Below are 16,842 nucleotides of genomic sequence, written 5' to 3'. Positions count from 1 at the left end.
TTTTTTTTTTGGGATCACTTGTCCGTCGTCTGTCTCGTTAAAAGTATTAATAGCATCAGTTTGAAACGTTATACATTAATAGACCTCATTGAGTGGGAGTGCGTCGATAAAGAACTCTAAGCATCCCGCTTTTTAAAATTATTTATAATTAATGCATAACCATTATTCTTGTATTAGTTAAGTTAAATAGTCATAATAAAATGTTTATATGTCATTTTTCCATTTTTCTTTTTTGTGTAACGTTTTGTAAATAAAGCTTTTATTTGTTGTTTTTATTATTATAAATACGGAGGTTTCGTCACACTGCAGTTTCGTCACACTGAATTTACTGTAGAAAACGGGTGGAGGGTTCGTCACAATGGTAATATATATGTGTGAATAATGCCGGGAAACTTTAGCACCTTTGATTGACACCTTTCTTCTGTTATCAATCAACATGTTTTTTTTTCTTTTCTGTTAAATTCGATAAATTGAAGTGTTTGGTTAGTATACACATGCAATTAAATGACATTATACAATGTTGATTATGATTCACACAAAAATTTATTCAAATACAACACAATATTACACAATACATTAACATAAAAATCTACTTTATAAACGGTATAATAATATACTTATCTTTACACAACACATACATTTATTTTCAAGAAATATATCACAAAAAAATTTTTTGCATATAAAACATAAAGATACAATCAAATACAAATCTACTCAATAAACGGTATAATAATATACTTACCTTTACACAACACACTTTTATTTGCAAGCAATATTACACCAAAAATAAATATCTGCATATAAAACATAATCAAATACAAATATATTCAATAAACGGTCCAATAATTTACTTACCTTTACGCACCACATACATTTATTTCCAAACAATATTACACCAAAAATAAATATTTACAACTATGTACACAACAACACTTCTGTCTCTTAAATGTCCATGTTCTTTTTCAGACATCTTCGTCGTGGATTGGGTCATGTGTTGAATCGGGCCCAAGGCCTGCGATGTTGCTGCATCGCCTCAGAAGTCGAGTGGTGGTGATTTCATCGTCCTCATATTTGTCCCAGGTGTCGAATAGTTTTCCGTGGACGTCCTTGTATTTCCTTCTATGGATACGGGCAAGCGCATGCTCCGACACTAGACGAATCGTAAAGTCCACTGTCGCCGCCTCACGTTGTAGAAGGGGGACGAGCATGTAGAATCCTAAGTCAGCGCGCCCGGCTCGTGTTTTGATTCTTCGATGCCAGCCTGAAATAATGAGCAAAGTTTATGAACAATATTGTTAATTATGTTAGGCGAAATAAAAATGCTATAAACAATGTTGTTTATTACGTTACGTAAATATATATATATACATATAACAGAATAACATCAATTGTTCTTTGAATAAAAGCATACCTTTAACATCGTTGTTAGTCCTAACTGTTTGTCTATAGACGCTCCAGTTCTCTGACTTCCATATGGATCCCCGTATCCATGTGCGCTCAACGTAATTGACGACATTCAGAAGAGGACCGCCAACCTGGAATAAGCAAAACGTTTAGTAAGAAATAGATTATACATGTTGATCCATTACAATTCATTTGTTTTAAATTTCAACCAATTCAATGCAACAACTGTTTAGTTAATTTACCTGCTTCAAAGTCCAACATGAACCGGTCTGTTTTCCAAATCGTTACAATGGTATAGTGGTATAGGAGAGGTTGAACATATGATTTTGATTAATAAAGGATTTATATTATTAAACTAGTGTTTTTTCTTATTCTCTGTACAAAGATTGATTATATGAAGATTTGCTACAGTGCATATTTATCAATGTATGTGGTTCCGTAAATAAATCGGAATTATCCACTTCCGGGTAAAGAAATGTATATAGTTTAGCGATTACATCCATAAATTGGTAATAAAACGACAACACTAATTAACAACATACCTAATATCACCTTTTCTTCCCATGCAATGCAGTGTCAACGGCTTAAAATCGTTGATAATTGAGAAATGTTTTTCGACGAGATTGTTTTTTACCAAAGACCTATAGATTACAATCTATAGGTCTTTGTTTTTTACCCATCATCGTCCCATGTCAACCGGTGTTTTGTGAACTATCGCACCGCATAAAACCCATTGAATTAGGTTATATTACACTTCATTTTGGTTAATCGTCACCTTAACTTGATAGGACATTCGCATGGTGTGTCAAAACTTTCATTTTAGTATTTTTACTGTATATATTCAACAGTTAGATAATAAATGTACATTCCGCTCTTGTTAGACCCAGTTTAAGACTTTGAACCGCAGTTTACACTCTTGAACTCGGGTTTAAGGAATTAATGTGCAAACGGCACTTTGAACTCGGGTTCAAAATTTCTTAACTATATAATTAACTGTTAAATAATTAATGTGCATTCCGGGCCTCTTAACCGCAGTTTAAGACTTTGAACCGCAGTTTTAAGTCTCTTAACCCTATAGTTAAGAGACGACCAATGAAATCGCGGCATTTACCTTCTATATATAGCTAATTGTGGTTTAAGCTCCGCTAATTGGAAGTCTCAGATAACAGATTTGTATCTATTTTTAGACACACTTTGAACTGCGGTTCAAACTCTTGAACTCGGGTTTAAGGATTGAATGTGCAAACGGCACTTTGAACCCGGGTTCAAAGTCTCTTAACTATATAGTTAACTGTTAAACCGTGGTTTAAGGAATTAATGTGCATTTCGCTTGCCATAGATATACCTGTTGATGTTAATTTGACAAATAAATCTACAGCCTTGTTAGCAAGTAATTTATTATTTTTTTGTACATTTTAAAACCGTAGGATTTTTATACTATACGTCCAAACGCGATTATTTTTAAGTTTTAAAGCGCAAAAAACGGATTTCTACCTTGTAACCACCATATATATTCTAATTGGCATAGATAAAAATAAATCTTTAGCCTAGTTAGCAAGTAGTTTCTTATTTTTTTCATTTTAAAACCGAAAGTAGGATTTCTATACGTAGACGTCCATTTCAACAAACGCGATTTTTTTTTAAGTTTTAAAGCGCAAAAAGACGGATTTCTACCTTGTAACCACCAGATATATTCAAATTTGCATAGATCAAATTTAATCTATAGCCTTGTTAGCAAGTAATTTATTATTGTTCAAACGGTACCGTTTTCAAAACCGAAAGTAGGATTTCTAGACGCATACGTCCATTTCAACAAACGCTATTATTTTAAAGTTTTAAAGCGCAAAAAGACTGATTTCTACCTTGTAACCACTAGATATATTCTAATCGGCATAGATAAAATTAAATCTATAGCCTAGTTAGCAAGTAATTTATTATTTTTCAAACGGTACCGCTTTAAAAACCGAAAGTAGGAATTCTAGACGTATACGTTCATTTCGACAAACGCTTTGATTTTTAAGTTTTAAAGCGCAAAAAGACGGATTTCTTCCTTGTTTCCACTAGATATAGTCTTATTGGCATAGGTAAAATTAAATCTATAGCCTAGTTAGCAAGTAATTTATTATTTTTCAAACGGTACCGCTTTAAAAACCGAAAGTAGGATTTCTAGACGTATACGTTCATTTCAACAAACGCTATTATTTTTAAGTTTTAAAGCGCAAAAAGACGGATTTCTACCTTGTAACCACCAGATATTTTCTAATTGGCATAGATAAAATATGTTAGTTTAAACCTATTTATTTGAGCTCGATTGCATCGAAAGACTAACTATATAAACGCTCTCGAGTCCGTTTCCAGGGCCTAGAACCAGTACTTGGTGTCTTTGGGGGAAATCTAAAGAACGCGCCCACGGTGGGAATAAAACCCGTGACCTCCCTGTCGCTAGGCGGACACCATATCCATTACACCATACGTCCTAGTATAAAATATGTTCATAATATATGTCCATTGTATATAATTAAATTTACTTTCATTTCAAGGTGTGCGGCTTTAATTTAGATAAAGAAAAACCAGTACATACAATTTATTACAACCAAAATTGTATCTTGTTGATGACATCCATACATGTTTCTTGTGATTGAACATATGCAAAAACAACATACATGTATTCAAATGCGCATGACAATAAATGTTATGTTTTCCGAAATATACATGTTAATATCGCATTGAATTCATAAACACATGAATCATTTGTAAAATTAAGAATTTAAACCGCCACAAAATAGTAATAAAGTACATATTGAAGGAACTGATGTGTTTATACAAACAGGTAAAATATATGATGGATTTATCACAATATGTGCAATATAAACACTCATACAAGGCATATGTAACTGTATCATATAAACTCAGTGTATAAGGCTTGTTCAATTTTACTTTTTTCCATTTACATTCTTATTAATGTCTAAATGTCGCGGACTGTAAAAATGGTAAGCTTTCTTGATGTTAAATTCCTTCACAGCTGCACCCCATTTTATGCTGTTTACGATTTATCGACAAATACCGGTAACTTATAAGATATGCATAATACGTTTTATGTAAGATGTCGAGACAAGCAAATGTGCAAACGTGTTTTTGAAAGAGTTGATGTTAACATTTGTATCATATCTTTACGACGCATAAACAATAAATTAGGGAGTACGATGCTCGTATTTTGAATCAGAATTATTATGACAATTAAGGCAAGGAAATATAACTGCTACACTTGTTCTGCAGACATTTTATGTGTTTTCCCCAATGCAATTATAAAACAAAACCTGTACATTTGTGTTGTGTTTGTGCGTATTAATATAGTGTTACAACGGAATAAAATAAAATAGAACTCTTCGTATGCAAGACATTTTAATGTCATTCAAACAAAAATAAAAAAGGAAAAGCTAGCATGATGTCTGATGTCTGTTTCTAGATTTCGCTACGCAGTTTAAAACAACTATACTTGTGTAACACGTAATTGAATCACATTATAGTTTCTTGATATGTGGTATAAGTTTGCACCATTGCTGAAGAAGCTCTTGTTTTCGAATTTCATTCTGCGCTTTCATCAACTTATGTATTGCCAGAAAGTCAGCAGTCTGTAATTTTCTATTGAGATCGCTACCATCATCAAAGTATTGTATATGTGGCCACTCATAAAAGTCGCTAAACTGTAGCCAGTACATCTCAGCTTCCGGGTCTTGAGCATATTCAGCGTTCGGATTGTAAGAGTGCGGGCTGGAGGGGTGACTTGGCATCTTCCACCAAAGGTCAGGGTCGTTGTCGCAGTAAGGCGCCGTGGTGCTAGTACGATCAGATCCAAAATTACCGTTGGTTTTGAAGTATTTTGCGCTTGGCACGAATAGTGGAATATTCAGCGAATAGAACTCAGTCAGTTTGAAAGACATTACAGAGTAAGGTACAAATATGATGGCTTTGTGTTTAACGAGGTCACTTAGCTGATATCGTGGGTATTTCTTACGTATTTCAACGACATTTACTGTGATATCAGCAAACATCGCACCATATGACACAAATAATATTTCTGGTTCAGTAGGATTGAATTTATTACCGTCAGTGTAAAATCCGCTGAAACTGCTAATGAGTTGTATTGAATGCTTTAATCCTGTGTAATGCTTTAAATATTCATAGTCGTAACGACTGGCGCCAGCAATAATATGTTTGTGATCTACTCTGACTGGGTCGTTGTTCTGCTTAAACAGTTTCCACAGCTGTTCATTGAGCTTAGTCCAACTTTCTACAGAGCACCTCCCCAAGTTATACCTATGACCTGCTACCATTACTATGGATTTAGTTTTATTCAAGGGCATCCAAATTTGACACATAGCTGCGTAAAATGAACAATAGAAAGCGTCGGTATTTTTAAATAGCAAGTCATTTTCATAAAACTTAAAGTTATTGTTCATGAAATCATCGGTGGCCTGAGTGTTTATTCTATAACTTAAAATTTCGTTGGAAATCCTCGCTGGGACGATGAATCCCGGCCGGTCGAATACCGCCGGATATGGCGTCTGACGTCTTTTGTATCCTGCCACAACAAACCTCTGTCCCAGTGATGCCAACAGCGAGGGCGAGTCCAGCCGTGTCCCGTCGTGTAAATCAGAGGTCCAAAATGTTATATTAGTTGCCCGATTCTTTATAGTTGTGCACTCCTCCGGTTCGACACTTTCTGATACAATAATTGATTTACCTACATCTATATTTATTATTTCGCGGTCAATTATATATCCATCAACTCGTTTGTATTGCTTTGTATTCCTTCTTTCTGTAGAAAAAGAATTTAAACGAACTGATCCAAAAGCTAGTATCCAATTTTGAATATGCAATACGTCATCAATCTCAATGAATCCCCGTTCGTACGTTTCTATATATAATTCCTCTAATAAATCCTCCAATGAACGCAACTCGCTGTCACCGGCAATGGTCTTGTTTGTTCGCCATTCATCTAAAAACGCTACCAAAGCATTAGTCTCAGTATACAAAGCGAATTCTGATTCTAAGTCAGCGAGTAATGAATGATAATTTCGGTCCTGATCCACGATTGGTCTTGGTAAGAATCCAATGGTTATGTTGTGAAGAGAAAGTAAAGCTTGTGCTAGGTAACTTCTCCAAATATCCGAAACCCGGCCAGGAACGGTTACTGGTAAATATAAAGCTAAAAACGCATTTCTGAAATGCAGAGTGGCCTGTGCGTTAAACGGACTGTACACTCCTTTGGAAAGCAAATGTATTAGCTTAGTGTCAGAACCTTTTGCTGGGCGCTTGAAAGTAAATGGCGTACCCTGTGTTAACCTGTACAGTGCGTCTACGTCAGGTTCATGGTCGGCAAGAGACTGAAGGACACCAATGTTATTTACTGTCTTTTCTATGTTTTCTTCAACCAAGTTCAACTTGAAGTGACCTTGATCGGATGACTTACGTATAAGTGTAAGAGGGAACCCGCGTGGCCAACAGATGTTGCTAGGCGCCCCTAGTATGGGATACGGGTTAAATAGCTGTGCACTTCCAGTGGATGCCGAACTTAATCCTGAAGTAACTAAAGACAGTGGAATGCTATAGAATTTATCTAATTTGAGATCCGAGAAATTTTCAACCCACAATCTGTCAGATGGACTAGCTCCTTCGATCCAAAACTTTAGCATATTGTCGTCATCGAAATCCCAAATGACGTGAGCACCGTGGGCGATTGCATATAAATATCCGACGTTTTTTCGTCCAAAACTTTGCCACGGTAGGCTGTCAACAAACTTTGAATTCATTTTATTTTGGTCACTGTCACTCAAAAATATTATGTTTCGAAAAGTCATTGTTGATGCCAACACATATCCTACTGGCTTATTTTTGTCACCCACAATTACAACACACCAATTCTTCATATACAGGAAACGGCGAACAGCTTCTGAAGGCGGAGTAAATATTGTTGTAAGGACCGCCCATCTCTTGCACTTAAACGTTTTACCAGGATCCGCCTGTAGGTCTGGGTACCGTTTGTTTCTAAATTTAATATCATTGGGATTAAATTTTCGAAGGGGGTTTCCACTAAATGTTTGACCGCTGCTAGCAGACGATGCAAGTATGCTATTCACCTCGTCAATGGACTTTATATACTTAATTTGTTCGAATAGAACTTCTTCTTGCCTTTCCGTAGAATAGGCAGGCAAACCGATTTGTATGATGCTTCTTGAATAGAGGCGCCAGACGAATATCAGAAAAACGCCAATAACGAGGATTGCAGCTTGATGTTTAAGTCGAATGCGGGTCGCCATTACTCGCAATTAAACCGTGCACATTCTGAAAAACACAAAGATATAATAAAATATTTGCAATTCACTCTGCTGCGTAACGCATGCCAGGAATAAAAACTAAAAAGAGAATTTTGAGCACATTGTGGGTAGTTTAGATACCATAATCGTATTTTGAAGCCTACACCAACCATAAGATTTTATGAATGTCGGCTAGGCAAAATTTAGATAAATCACGCACAGACAATGATTGACTTAAATGGAGAACCCACGGTATGACATGAGATCATAGAGGCAAAGAACAACGCATGAACGAAATGACAACGCAGGAGAGGCATATTTAAGCCGCGATATGGCTTAACTGCATGTTAGTACATTTTCGATGCAGTTTAGCCTGTTATGGATTTTTTTTCTAGAGAAGGTCTCTTCTTAGCGAATATCCAGTTAAAGAAGAATATTTCGTCTTTGATTAGCCTATGCAGACTGCAAATTACGCAAAGCACTAAGCTACGTTTTCCTAAAGAGAAGCCCATCGAAAAATCAATATTCTTCTTAATTAAAAAGCAGACATTATAAAAGAATGTTTTAATTTAGAACATGCAACATAAAAAGATACCTGTAGTTTCAATAGTTCTAGTTTTTCTTATCAATCAAATCTTGGTACGTTGGATTATTCCTAAAGTTCACACTAACTGTTATAAATGATTTAAGTGATACTGGTGTAATACGACGGACTTAAATATTAGCTGTTGTTTATGAACTGTTGTCTCGACACACAAAGACTGTGGGTCGTGAACAATAATAAGGCAATAAAATGATTGAAATGTTTGCTTCCACTAACATCTCCAAAATAAGTTCGGCCAAAAAATGTTCGTTACTTTTGTTAAACATGCACACATTATTTACCACTTTAATCATGGCATGAACAAAAATCTTCCAAATCTATAATAAAAACCTACACAATAGAAGAGTATCGGAACAAACAATAGGATCTGGCGAGTTAGTAAAAACAAACATCTTTGTTGCGCCTAAAACGAATTAAAGATAAATTGAATGTGTGATTAAAGGGCATCGATGCACACATTCCTATAACGCTTTCATTCGGGCATTTCAATATCTTAAGACAATATGCATATGGTGTTTGTTTTCAACGTGGACATCTTGGTCAACAAATGTGTTGACTCAAACTAATTGTAAACACTGACCGACGTGTTTCGGCCTATGTTCGTAAACAAAGAGCAATCACAGCAAGTTTATTATTTGCACTACATTCAACATATCCTGAAGTCAAGTGCCAGTTAATGTATTCAAGAAATGCAATCTTAAGCTGTAAAAGTTGTCACCGCGTGATTTTATGTTTCTTGTATTTAAGTTTAGTGCCTTGTGACGGACAGAAATACATGGATTTCAATATTTTAATTAAAACACTTAAATTCCATATAGCAAGAGATGAACTTAATAAACTGAATAACTTTAAAAAAAAATAGCACCCTCACCGAGTTCAGTGATTGATTAGCTATGTAATGTATTTACAAAATACAATGATGTACCTGTATAAAAAGCAGCTAATACGAGTGCTATGATAGTGACGTCGAGGACGTCCACTGGCTTAAGTATGTCATTAGATTTCAATATTAAAATAACATGCCCAGATGTAACTTAACTATTACGTAATACTGTATGTTATGATTCACGATTTTTATAAGTTGGCATGCATTTGCCGAGGTTAACAAAATGGCCTGTATGCATAAGAAATAAAAATTGGTTTTGTATTCAACATGCTTTTTGTACTTATTAAATAAAACGAAGTGAGTCTTTTCTACGTGGGTCATTGTAGAAAGTCTGTAAGGTCGGTTAGTTCGTGACTGTAAAACGCATTATTAATTAATTGCCCAGCACGCGAAACAATAATGGAATGACTATAAAATCTGTAATGACAGAAAGTGTATGACTAAACGAACAGTTATTGGCATTAATAAAAATCACGGATAAACGAGAACGATAGACTACTAATAATTAAATAAACATTCATTTCATAGTATATTTAATATTCATATAACTACACTGAAATAATTACAGTTCTTCATATCGTTGTTTGTTTCGCATTAAGAAAAAAACACGTTATATGACTCAAATTCCATTCCTATACTTAACGTCTAAATAACTGACGTGTTGTGTAACCAGTTATTCCAAGTGAAGCAGAATCCTTCATTTTGATGCAAGCAGGCTGCAATTTTCTCATTTTTGACTCCTGCAAAAAAGACTTACATCATTTTGACACATTTGTTTTCCACTATCCAACTTGACAAAAGGACCAGAAATGATCATTTATGGAAATAATAAAGCTTTAGTGAAAATGTTTTATTCATTATTATGATAGATAAGCTATTACAGAACCTTAAACATGCATTTAGGAACATTGTAAGTTACCTCAGTTTATTGATCATTTTCATTTTTATTTTGACCCCTCATTATTTTGAGACCTTGGGTCATGTTGAAAACTGGTGTTCAAAATCTACTAAAATCCATGAGTGTAACGAATAATAGCCGGGCATTGGTTAAACTTGAAAAGTCTCATCAAGTCTGAATAAATGTACGTATATGTAAGATAAACATTCTTTATAGATCACATGTTTGATATCACTGTTAATGCAAACCATGGTAAAATAAACGAGAAAACATAGCTTGAATTTTCATAAAATATAGCTTATATGGTATTGTTTGTGTTTACTTTTTCCTGGTCATTCAATTTGTGTGTGTATTCACATGACGCAACTTAACGAAGTATATATAAATTTTTAATATTGTATATGCAATAGTAAATGACTATAGAAATACATGTATAGCTCGATTAATATAATGCACCATATTTATAACGGCATATCTATTGCTCAAGCAGAAAATATGGCACAAATCTTCAAAAAGGTTCAAACGCAGTTTTACGAAACAAAATTATGAAAAGAATGTGTCTTTTAACAGGTACAGACGCCGTTTACGTTGTTTAAAGTTAAAGGGGAGCTGAACAAATTTATATGAACAAAAATATCTAAAAGCATCCCTGTACTGTGCCCGTGTATTTCGAACAGGAAATACAATTATTCGCATGTACAAATAACATCTAGACATATCGAATTAATACATAAAGGAGCATTCTTGCATTCCCTTTCAATCAAAACGATTATTGTGTATAAAGGCTGTTAGCAAGATATAAGACTGAAAATTCAGACTCAATTAGATTACAGTGGTTTGTTTTCATACCGCCTGTCGTTTTGCATTCGACAACTGGAAATAAGACAAGCACTACATATCATTCCGATTGTCAAATATCATGAGTAAAAAAACACAATATATTATTATCGTTAAAATTGTAATACAGAGTCGTTATGTTTGGCTTTTCAATAAATAAAACGTGTTGTTGCGTATTAAATGTATTATGTTAGCAATCCCTTTACAATGTACCCACCAGAGGAAAAAAACGGTCTAACAGTAATGCAGGGTATACAAACATATAGAAAATGTATTACTCTTTCAACAACTCAGTTAATCGAAACGACTGGCATTATTTCAGTGTTGCAACACGCAAAAATATATTGCTTAAAAATCTACATCCCCTGTATTTGACCATTAATCGTGTGAAAATACGTAAGAATAGAGTATGTTTTCGTTTAATTGCTTTATTGTATCGCATCAATGTCCCTGTGAATTAGTATGTCGCTAATGTCTGCTAACCAATTTAGGCTAATCAACATTTTTAGATGATAACGAATTATTAAATTGAGCTTTGTTATAATTAAATAGAGCTTTGTTAAGTATTATAACTTGGCAGATCATTTTAAATATTGGCATTTAAAAATGTAATTAAGTTTTGGATACAACGAACATGGTACCCGTTTCATATGTAAAAGAGTTGCCTCTAAAAAATGCAAAACTCTGGCTTACTTACGCTTGCAAAATTACGCAAACAATGACAGACATTAGTAGTTTTATAACATGACTTTTACATGTGTTTGTAAATTAGTACATATGCTCGAAATAGTGAACTATCCAGCAATACTTAATTCTCATAATGTCATAAGGGCAATAAAAGTATTTGCTTTCATATCAATTTAACGTATTATCATCTAAATTGATCTACAAAGTTTAGAACAATAACATGTCTGTCGGTACGGATTGTGGAGGTTACAAGTGCACGTTTGCTGCAAGTTGTTTGTCTGTTGCTATTTATATTTGAAGTGCTACTGATATTTGCGGTAAGCACTATCAGAAATTAACTATGAATTCTTTCTAGCTCTGAACAAACATTTATCGATAAACTAATCTAGCCTATCGAGCCGGATGTCGGGACTAAATATAATATCCCATCTTTTCGTTTAATAAACTTAAGTGATAAATTTCGTCTCGTTTATTTCCGCACCAAACTTGTAGAAAAGAATTTTCTTATTAGTTTCCAACATTCATGTAGAATGTGTATCTCGTATTATTATAGATGATATTCCTGGCTGAAACAAATAAATTAATAACATACTAAAAATGTCCATATTCGGTGCGTTACAAATACTAAAGAGGATAAACGGACTTAAGGGCTCAATGAAAAAAAAGAACAACATTTAAATACTCTGCGAAAATTTAATGATGACTGGGGCATAAATGCGAATTCTATAAGTTTAAAAGGATTTACTAGGGCCTGATTAGGAAAACTGTCATCACCCTTTGCAAATCTGTTTTTCAATGGACCAAAACCATGAACGACTTTAGCCGCAATGATAATCAAAGTAAAGTTCTCCTTAAGTTTCGTGATAATCTGGCAAAAAGGAATTTCAATATTCAAAGGTTTAACTATAGCTACCGCAATATATAAGGAAAACTCTCACTGCCTCCTGGTGACAATATTTGCAAACATTCAAGAAGTATCACACACTCAGCAACGATATACATGAAAAATGGTTTAAGGCAAGCTTCATGCTGATTGGATCAAGTAAATCATCTGGACATCAAGATTGTTCACAATCTGTGTTCCGTCTATTTAAATCAGTGACCTAATTTGCGCCATAATGCCCCAGTCACAAACTCATAATCGGTATATTAATGGACAAATGTGTTATTGAGATTGGGCAAAACGCATGACTAAGCGTTTTTATCAGCTTTTTTGCTATAATTTAAATAAGTTCCCTTGTTTTTATCCCACATAACTGAGTTTAGAATTGTGCTTAGTTATCAGTCACCGTGGGTCGCCGTGGTGTAATGGATATGGTGTCCGCCTTGCGACCGGGAGGTCACGGGTTCGATCCCCACCGTGGGAGCGTTCTTTCGATCTCCCCCAAAGACACCAAGTACTGGTTCTAGGCCCAGGAAACGGACTCGAGAGCGTTTATATAAGCCTAAGGCTTTCGACGCAATCGAGCTAAAATAAATAGGTTTAAACTAACATTTTACAATGTAAATGTTAATGATAGGACGCCGAACGCTGTAGAAATCGTGATCACAAATACTCACCATGAGTACATTGCGCATTGACTCTTAAAAATGCAATGACTTCCTTTTATGCTTTATAACTTACCGAGTGTTAATTGTTCATGATATGTTGTTATGCTGTAAACAATATATAAACCTATTCTTTCAATCAAATAATAAGTAAGCATTTTTAAGAATACATCAAATAATTGCGAGTACAAAAATAAAACGTCGCGTCTAAAGATATGGTATAATTCTAACCAAAACAAGTGCCTAGAGCAGCGTGTCCACATATATTTTTGAAGGCTCTTCTTAAATATGATTACTTATAAATATATCATGTTTCGAACAGTCTTAACTAATAACAATAGCAAGAAAAAACGTTGACTAAAAGAGTATCACATTCTCCGGGATTTGAACCAGTCACCTCAGAAAATAAAAGTTTTAGCGCAGGCTATATTTTGTTTGCGAATTATATGTGATATATGTGTAGAACACGTATTTGACAAATTATCGAGGAAATGCATTACAAACGCTTTATTATGTCACCGAATTAGAATGAGGATTATCCGTGCATGAGTCTGGAGTTTTATTTTACTTTTTTTAGCCTAATGAAAAACATTATTGTTTAATAATTACATGACAATTATTTTGACAATCAGCGTGTCAACAAACTATAAACAAATCCCTTAGATACTTTGTTCATATTTAGTTTTAACAAGATAATTAACATTGGAGAGACACCACAAATCTCAACGCCATGTTTATTAATAAATATGCATGCGTAAATCACACTAAACAAATACACTGGGGGCTGACGAGGTCAAACGTAGTCCGTTTCGCTACGAAGTCGGGTATATGTTTTACTACGAAAACATTTTGTACATACACTACTTAATCAGGCGAGTTTGATCTTTTCTGGTATTTATGGATAAGAGAACGGAACATCCAGTAATGGTAGGTACTTATTTTCAATAACAAACTATTAACAAATGCGCGTAATTGCAACCTTTACATTTATTTTGAGCTTAAATCGAAATATTTTGATTTGAAGCAATGCATAAGGTGTTTATTATGTAAAAATAGCCAATTACGTTTACTTAAATTAAATAAAACTACATGTTACTTTGATTCATTGTACATTACACATTTTAAAGTACAAAACAGGTTAAGAACATGTATTTTAATTATTCAAATGCTTTGTTTCGAAGGAAATTACAATTCACTTTATGTGTAGGTTTCGCACAGAGTATGTATTGGTTGTGCTACGAAGTACAAATATAATGTATAGGTTACTAAACGAAGTCTCTGTATCCTTTTCATGACATATCACATGCAGTTTGCAGTTATTGCAGACTGCAATTTTCACCATACATATACCGTCACTACGCCGGCACTCAACGGGGCTATACCGGCATCAGACCCCGGCAGAGCTGCGGCAACGCCCCAGTTATACCGGGGACAACCGGTGCTCCACCGGGAAAGTATTTAATTGTTTAATACCTCCGGTATCAACCGGGAGTCACAGGTACGGACCGGCAACGACCGGCTTGGCACTGGGAACAACCGGGACTGCATCGGGAAAAACCGAGACGGCACCGGAAGAGCGCCGGTTCACTAATGCAACATTGCTATACCGGGACTCTGTCGGCATTCACTAGGCTCCCCGTAGCTCTGCCGGGGTCCTGGTGGAGCTACGGTACCGTCTTGGTTGTTCCCGGTGCAGTCCCGGTTGTTCCCGGTGCCACGCCGGTCGTTGCCGGTCCGACCCGGTGACTCCCGGTTCATCCCGGAGGTATTACACATTTTAATAATTTCCCGGTGGAGCCCCGGTTGTCCCCGGTCGTCCACGGTAAATTCCCGGTGGAGCACTGGTTCATCCCGGTCGGGCCCCGGTTCATCACGGTAGATGCCTGATAACGCACCGGGGCTCCGTTGGCATCATAGTGAGACTGGACCTTAACCGCGTAACACGAGGTAAATTAACCGGTTGTCATGTACGCCGTAAACAATAACATGTGACAGAAACCCACTGCCACACCTAAACAACAATACATTGATTATGAAATTGCGGATTTGTGCAATTGGGGTCCTACTTCCTATACCTTACGGCAGTTACCGCTGTTGATTTTACAAGTAAAATCATGTATACGAACATAAAATTCATTTCAAAATTAGTTGGCGATAATCGATTGTCTAGAAAATCGCTTTGATATATACAATGTAAAAATCAAACTCCGTATGAGAAGAAGAAGGATCGAAGTTTGGACATGGGATTTACTTTGACATAAGCAGAGTTTCGAGATAAGCGAGTTGGACATAACGAGCATCGAATGTTATTTGATAAAGAATACCGTATGCTAAAAACCTATCGCCGGTCTCAATACAAAAGAACGTTTAAGGGATTAAAACAAGGTGAAGATGCTTAATTTTTATTGAGACCGACGACATTAGGTTCTCGACTCTCAACTGTCGTCTTATATATGGATTTTCGATTTTGATCGTTTCCTTTGGCCTAGTCGTGAATTTAATTATATCATAATATTGTGCATTACCATATCGACTGTGCGCTTCGGATCATGTTGTGTCGTTTTACTACCTCTTCCTCAAAGAAAACATCCAGCCACTTGATGACTGTATTAATAACATTTTCTTTATTTCGCCTTTGAGAGATAACCAATACGTCTTCTGTGCGAAACGCATACACGCTAAAGCGTTGTCGTAGCGAGGCATATACGCATACTGTCAGAGACATGATCATACATAATAATACTATTTAGCCTTTATTTCTGATAACTGGGTCAGCCTACACATTTCTAAACACACCAGTGGCTTAACGATACAAACATCAATATGGATATTGTAAAATTGTGTCAATCAAACATAGTTGTAAACCTTAATTGCATTTTTTTTTAATTGAAACTTGACTTCGGTTAAATAAATCAGCGGTATATTTAAAGTTTTACGCATAAACCAGACACATGTTGAATCATAATTAGATGTAACAGACCTATGAAATGTCATTGTGCTTAAATGCAGAGTTTTGTTATTACAAAAGCAGAATCTTACCTGTTTTAAACACAAATTTCCACTTATCCGTTCTTCGATGTCATGTGTATGTACACAATGCTTTCGTAGTAAAACAAATACCCGACTTCGTAGCGAAACGGACTACGCTTTGACCTCGTCAGCCTTCAGTGAAATAACCAAACAAATTTCGCAATCTCCACGCAGAGTTGCCGTTCCTTGCTCTCACATACAACTCTGCGAAATGCTCAGCTTGCCATTTTGCCTATAAAATAGGTGAAACCTAACACACGCATTCAATGTATATTTGATTGGATATTTAAGATCGCATGCATTAAAATAAGAAATATGACTTTTAAATGTACAATAAATCGTGCAAAAACTTGCGAGTTTAAATGCAACTCTTTGAAACTATTTTATTGCCCATTTACGCAGATGGAATCATTCCACGCACTTCACAAATGTAAACAATTGAACATAATTGTTATTGAGTGACGTTAGGAATTGCTTCGACGCGTGTATGTATGTTGGTTTCTTAACATATAAAAAACATATCAATTTTATAATAATGAATTAAGACTGATATAAGATATCATGGTATGATATGGTTTTCTTTAATGCAGTGAATGCAATGCAACCGTCGTGCAAGAGATTGTTTAGTATA

General features: G+C 35.2%; 1 protein-coding gene and 1 long non-coding RNA gene across 3 annotated transcripts in view; both read right to left on the bottom strand.

The window, feature by feature from the left end:
* Nucleotides 1–595: 595 nt before the first annotated feature.
* On the bottom strand, nucleotides 596–2,093 carry LOC127848783 (uncharacterized). The gene is made up of 3 exons (XR_008034771.1): nucleotides 1,947–2,093; nucleotides 1,412–1,535; nucleotides 596–1,261 (listed from the first exon to the last, which is right to left on the bottom strand). It is a non-coding gene; the product is annotated as an uncharacterized LOC127848783 (long non-coding RNA).
* A 2,700-nt stretch (nucleotides 2,094–4,793) lies between these two features.
* Nucleotides 4,794–16,842, bottom strand: part of LOC127848094 (uncharacterized) — an 18,864-nt gene continuing 6,815 nt past the window's right edge. Inside the window, exons 1-2 of one of the 2 annotated variants that reach the window (XM_052380393.1) lie at nucleotides 16,221–16,367; nucleotides 4,794–7,749 (exon numbers count right to left, since the gene is read on the bottom strand). In XM_052380393.1, coding sequence (XP_052236353.1) covers nucleotides 4,926–7,724 — 2,799 coding nt within the window. In that variant the 5' untranslated portion in view covers nucleotides 7,725–7,749; nucleotides 16,221–16,367 and the 3' untranslated portion in view covers nucleotides 4,794–4,925. Of the gene's footprint in view, nucleotides 7,750–16,220; nucleotides 16,368–16,842 lie in introns of those variants that run through there. The other variant, XM_052380392.1, reaches the window with a different exon arrangement.

This window comes from Dreissena polymorpha, chromosome 10 (genome assembly GCF_020536995.1).
Source record: "Dreissena polymorpha isolate Duluth1 chromosome 10, UMN_Dpol_1.0, whole genome shotgun sequence".
Lineage (NCBI taxonomy): Eukaryota > Metazoa > Mollusca > Bivalvia > Myida > Dreissenidae > Dreissena > Dreissena polymorpha.
This window is presented reverse-complemented; position numbering and strand designations above follow the sequence as displayed.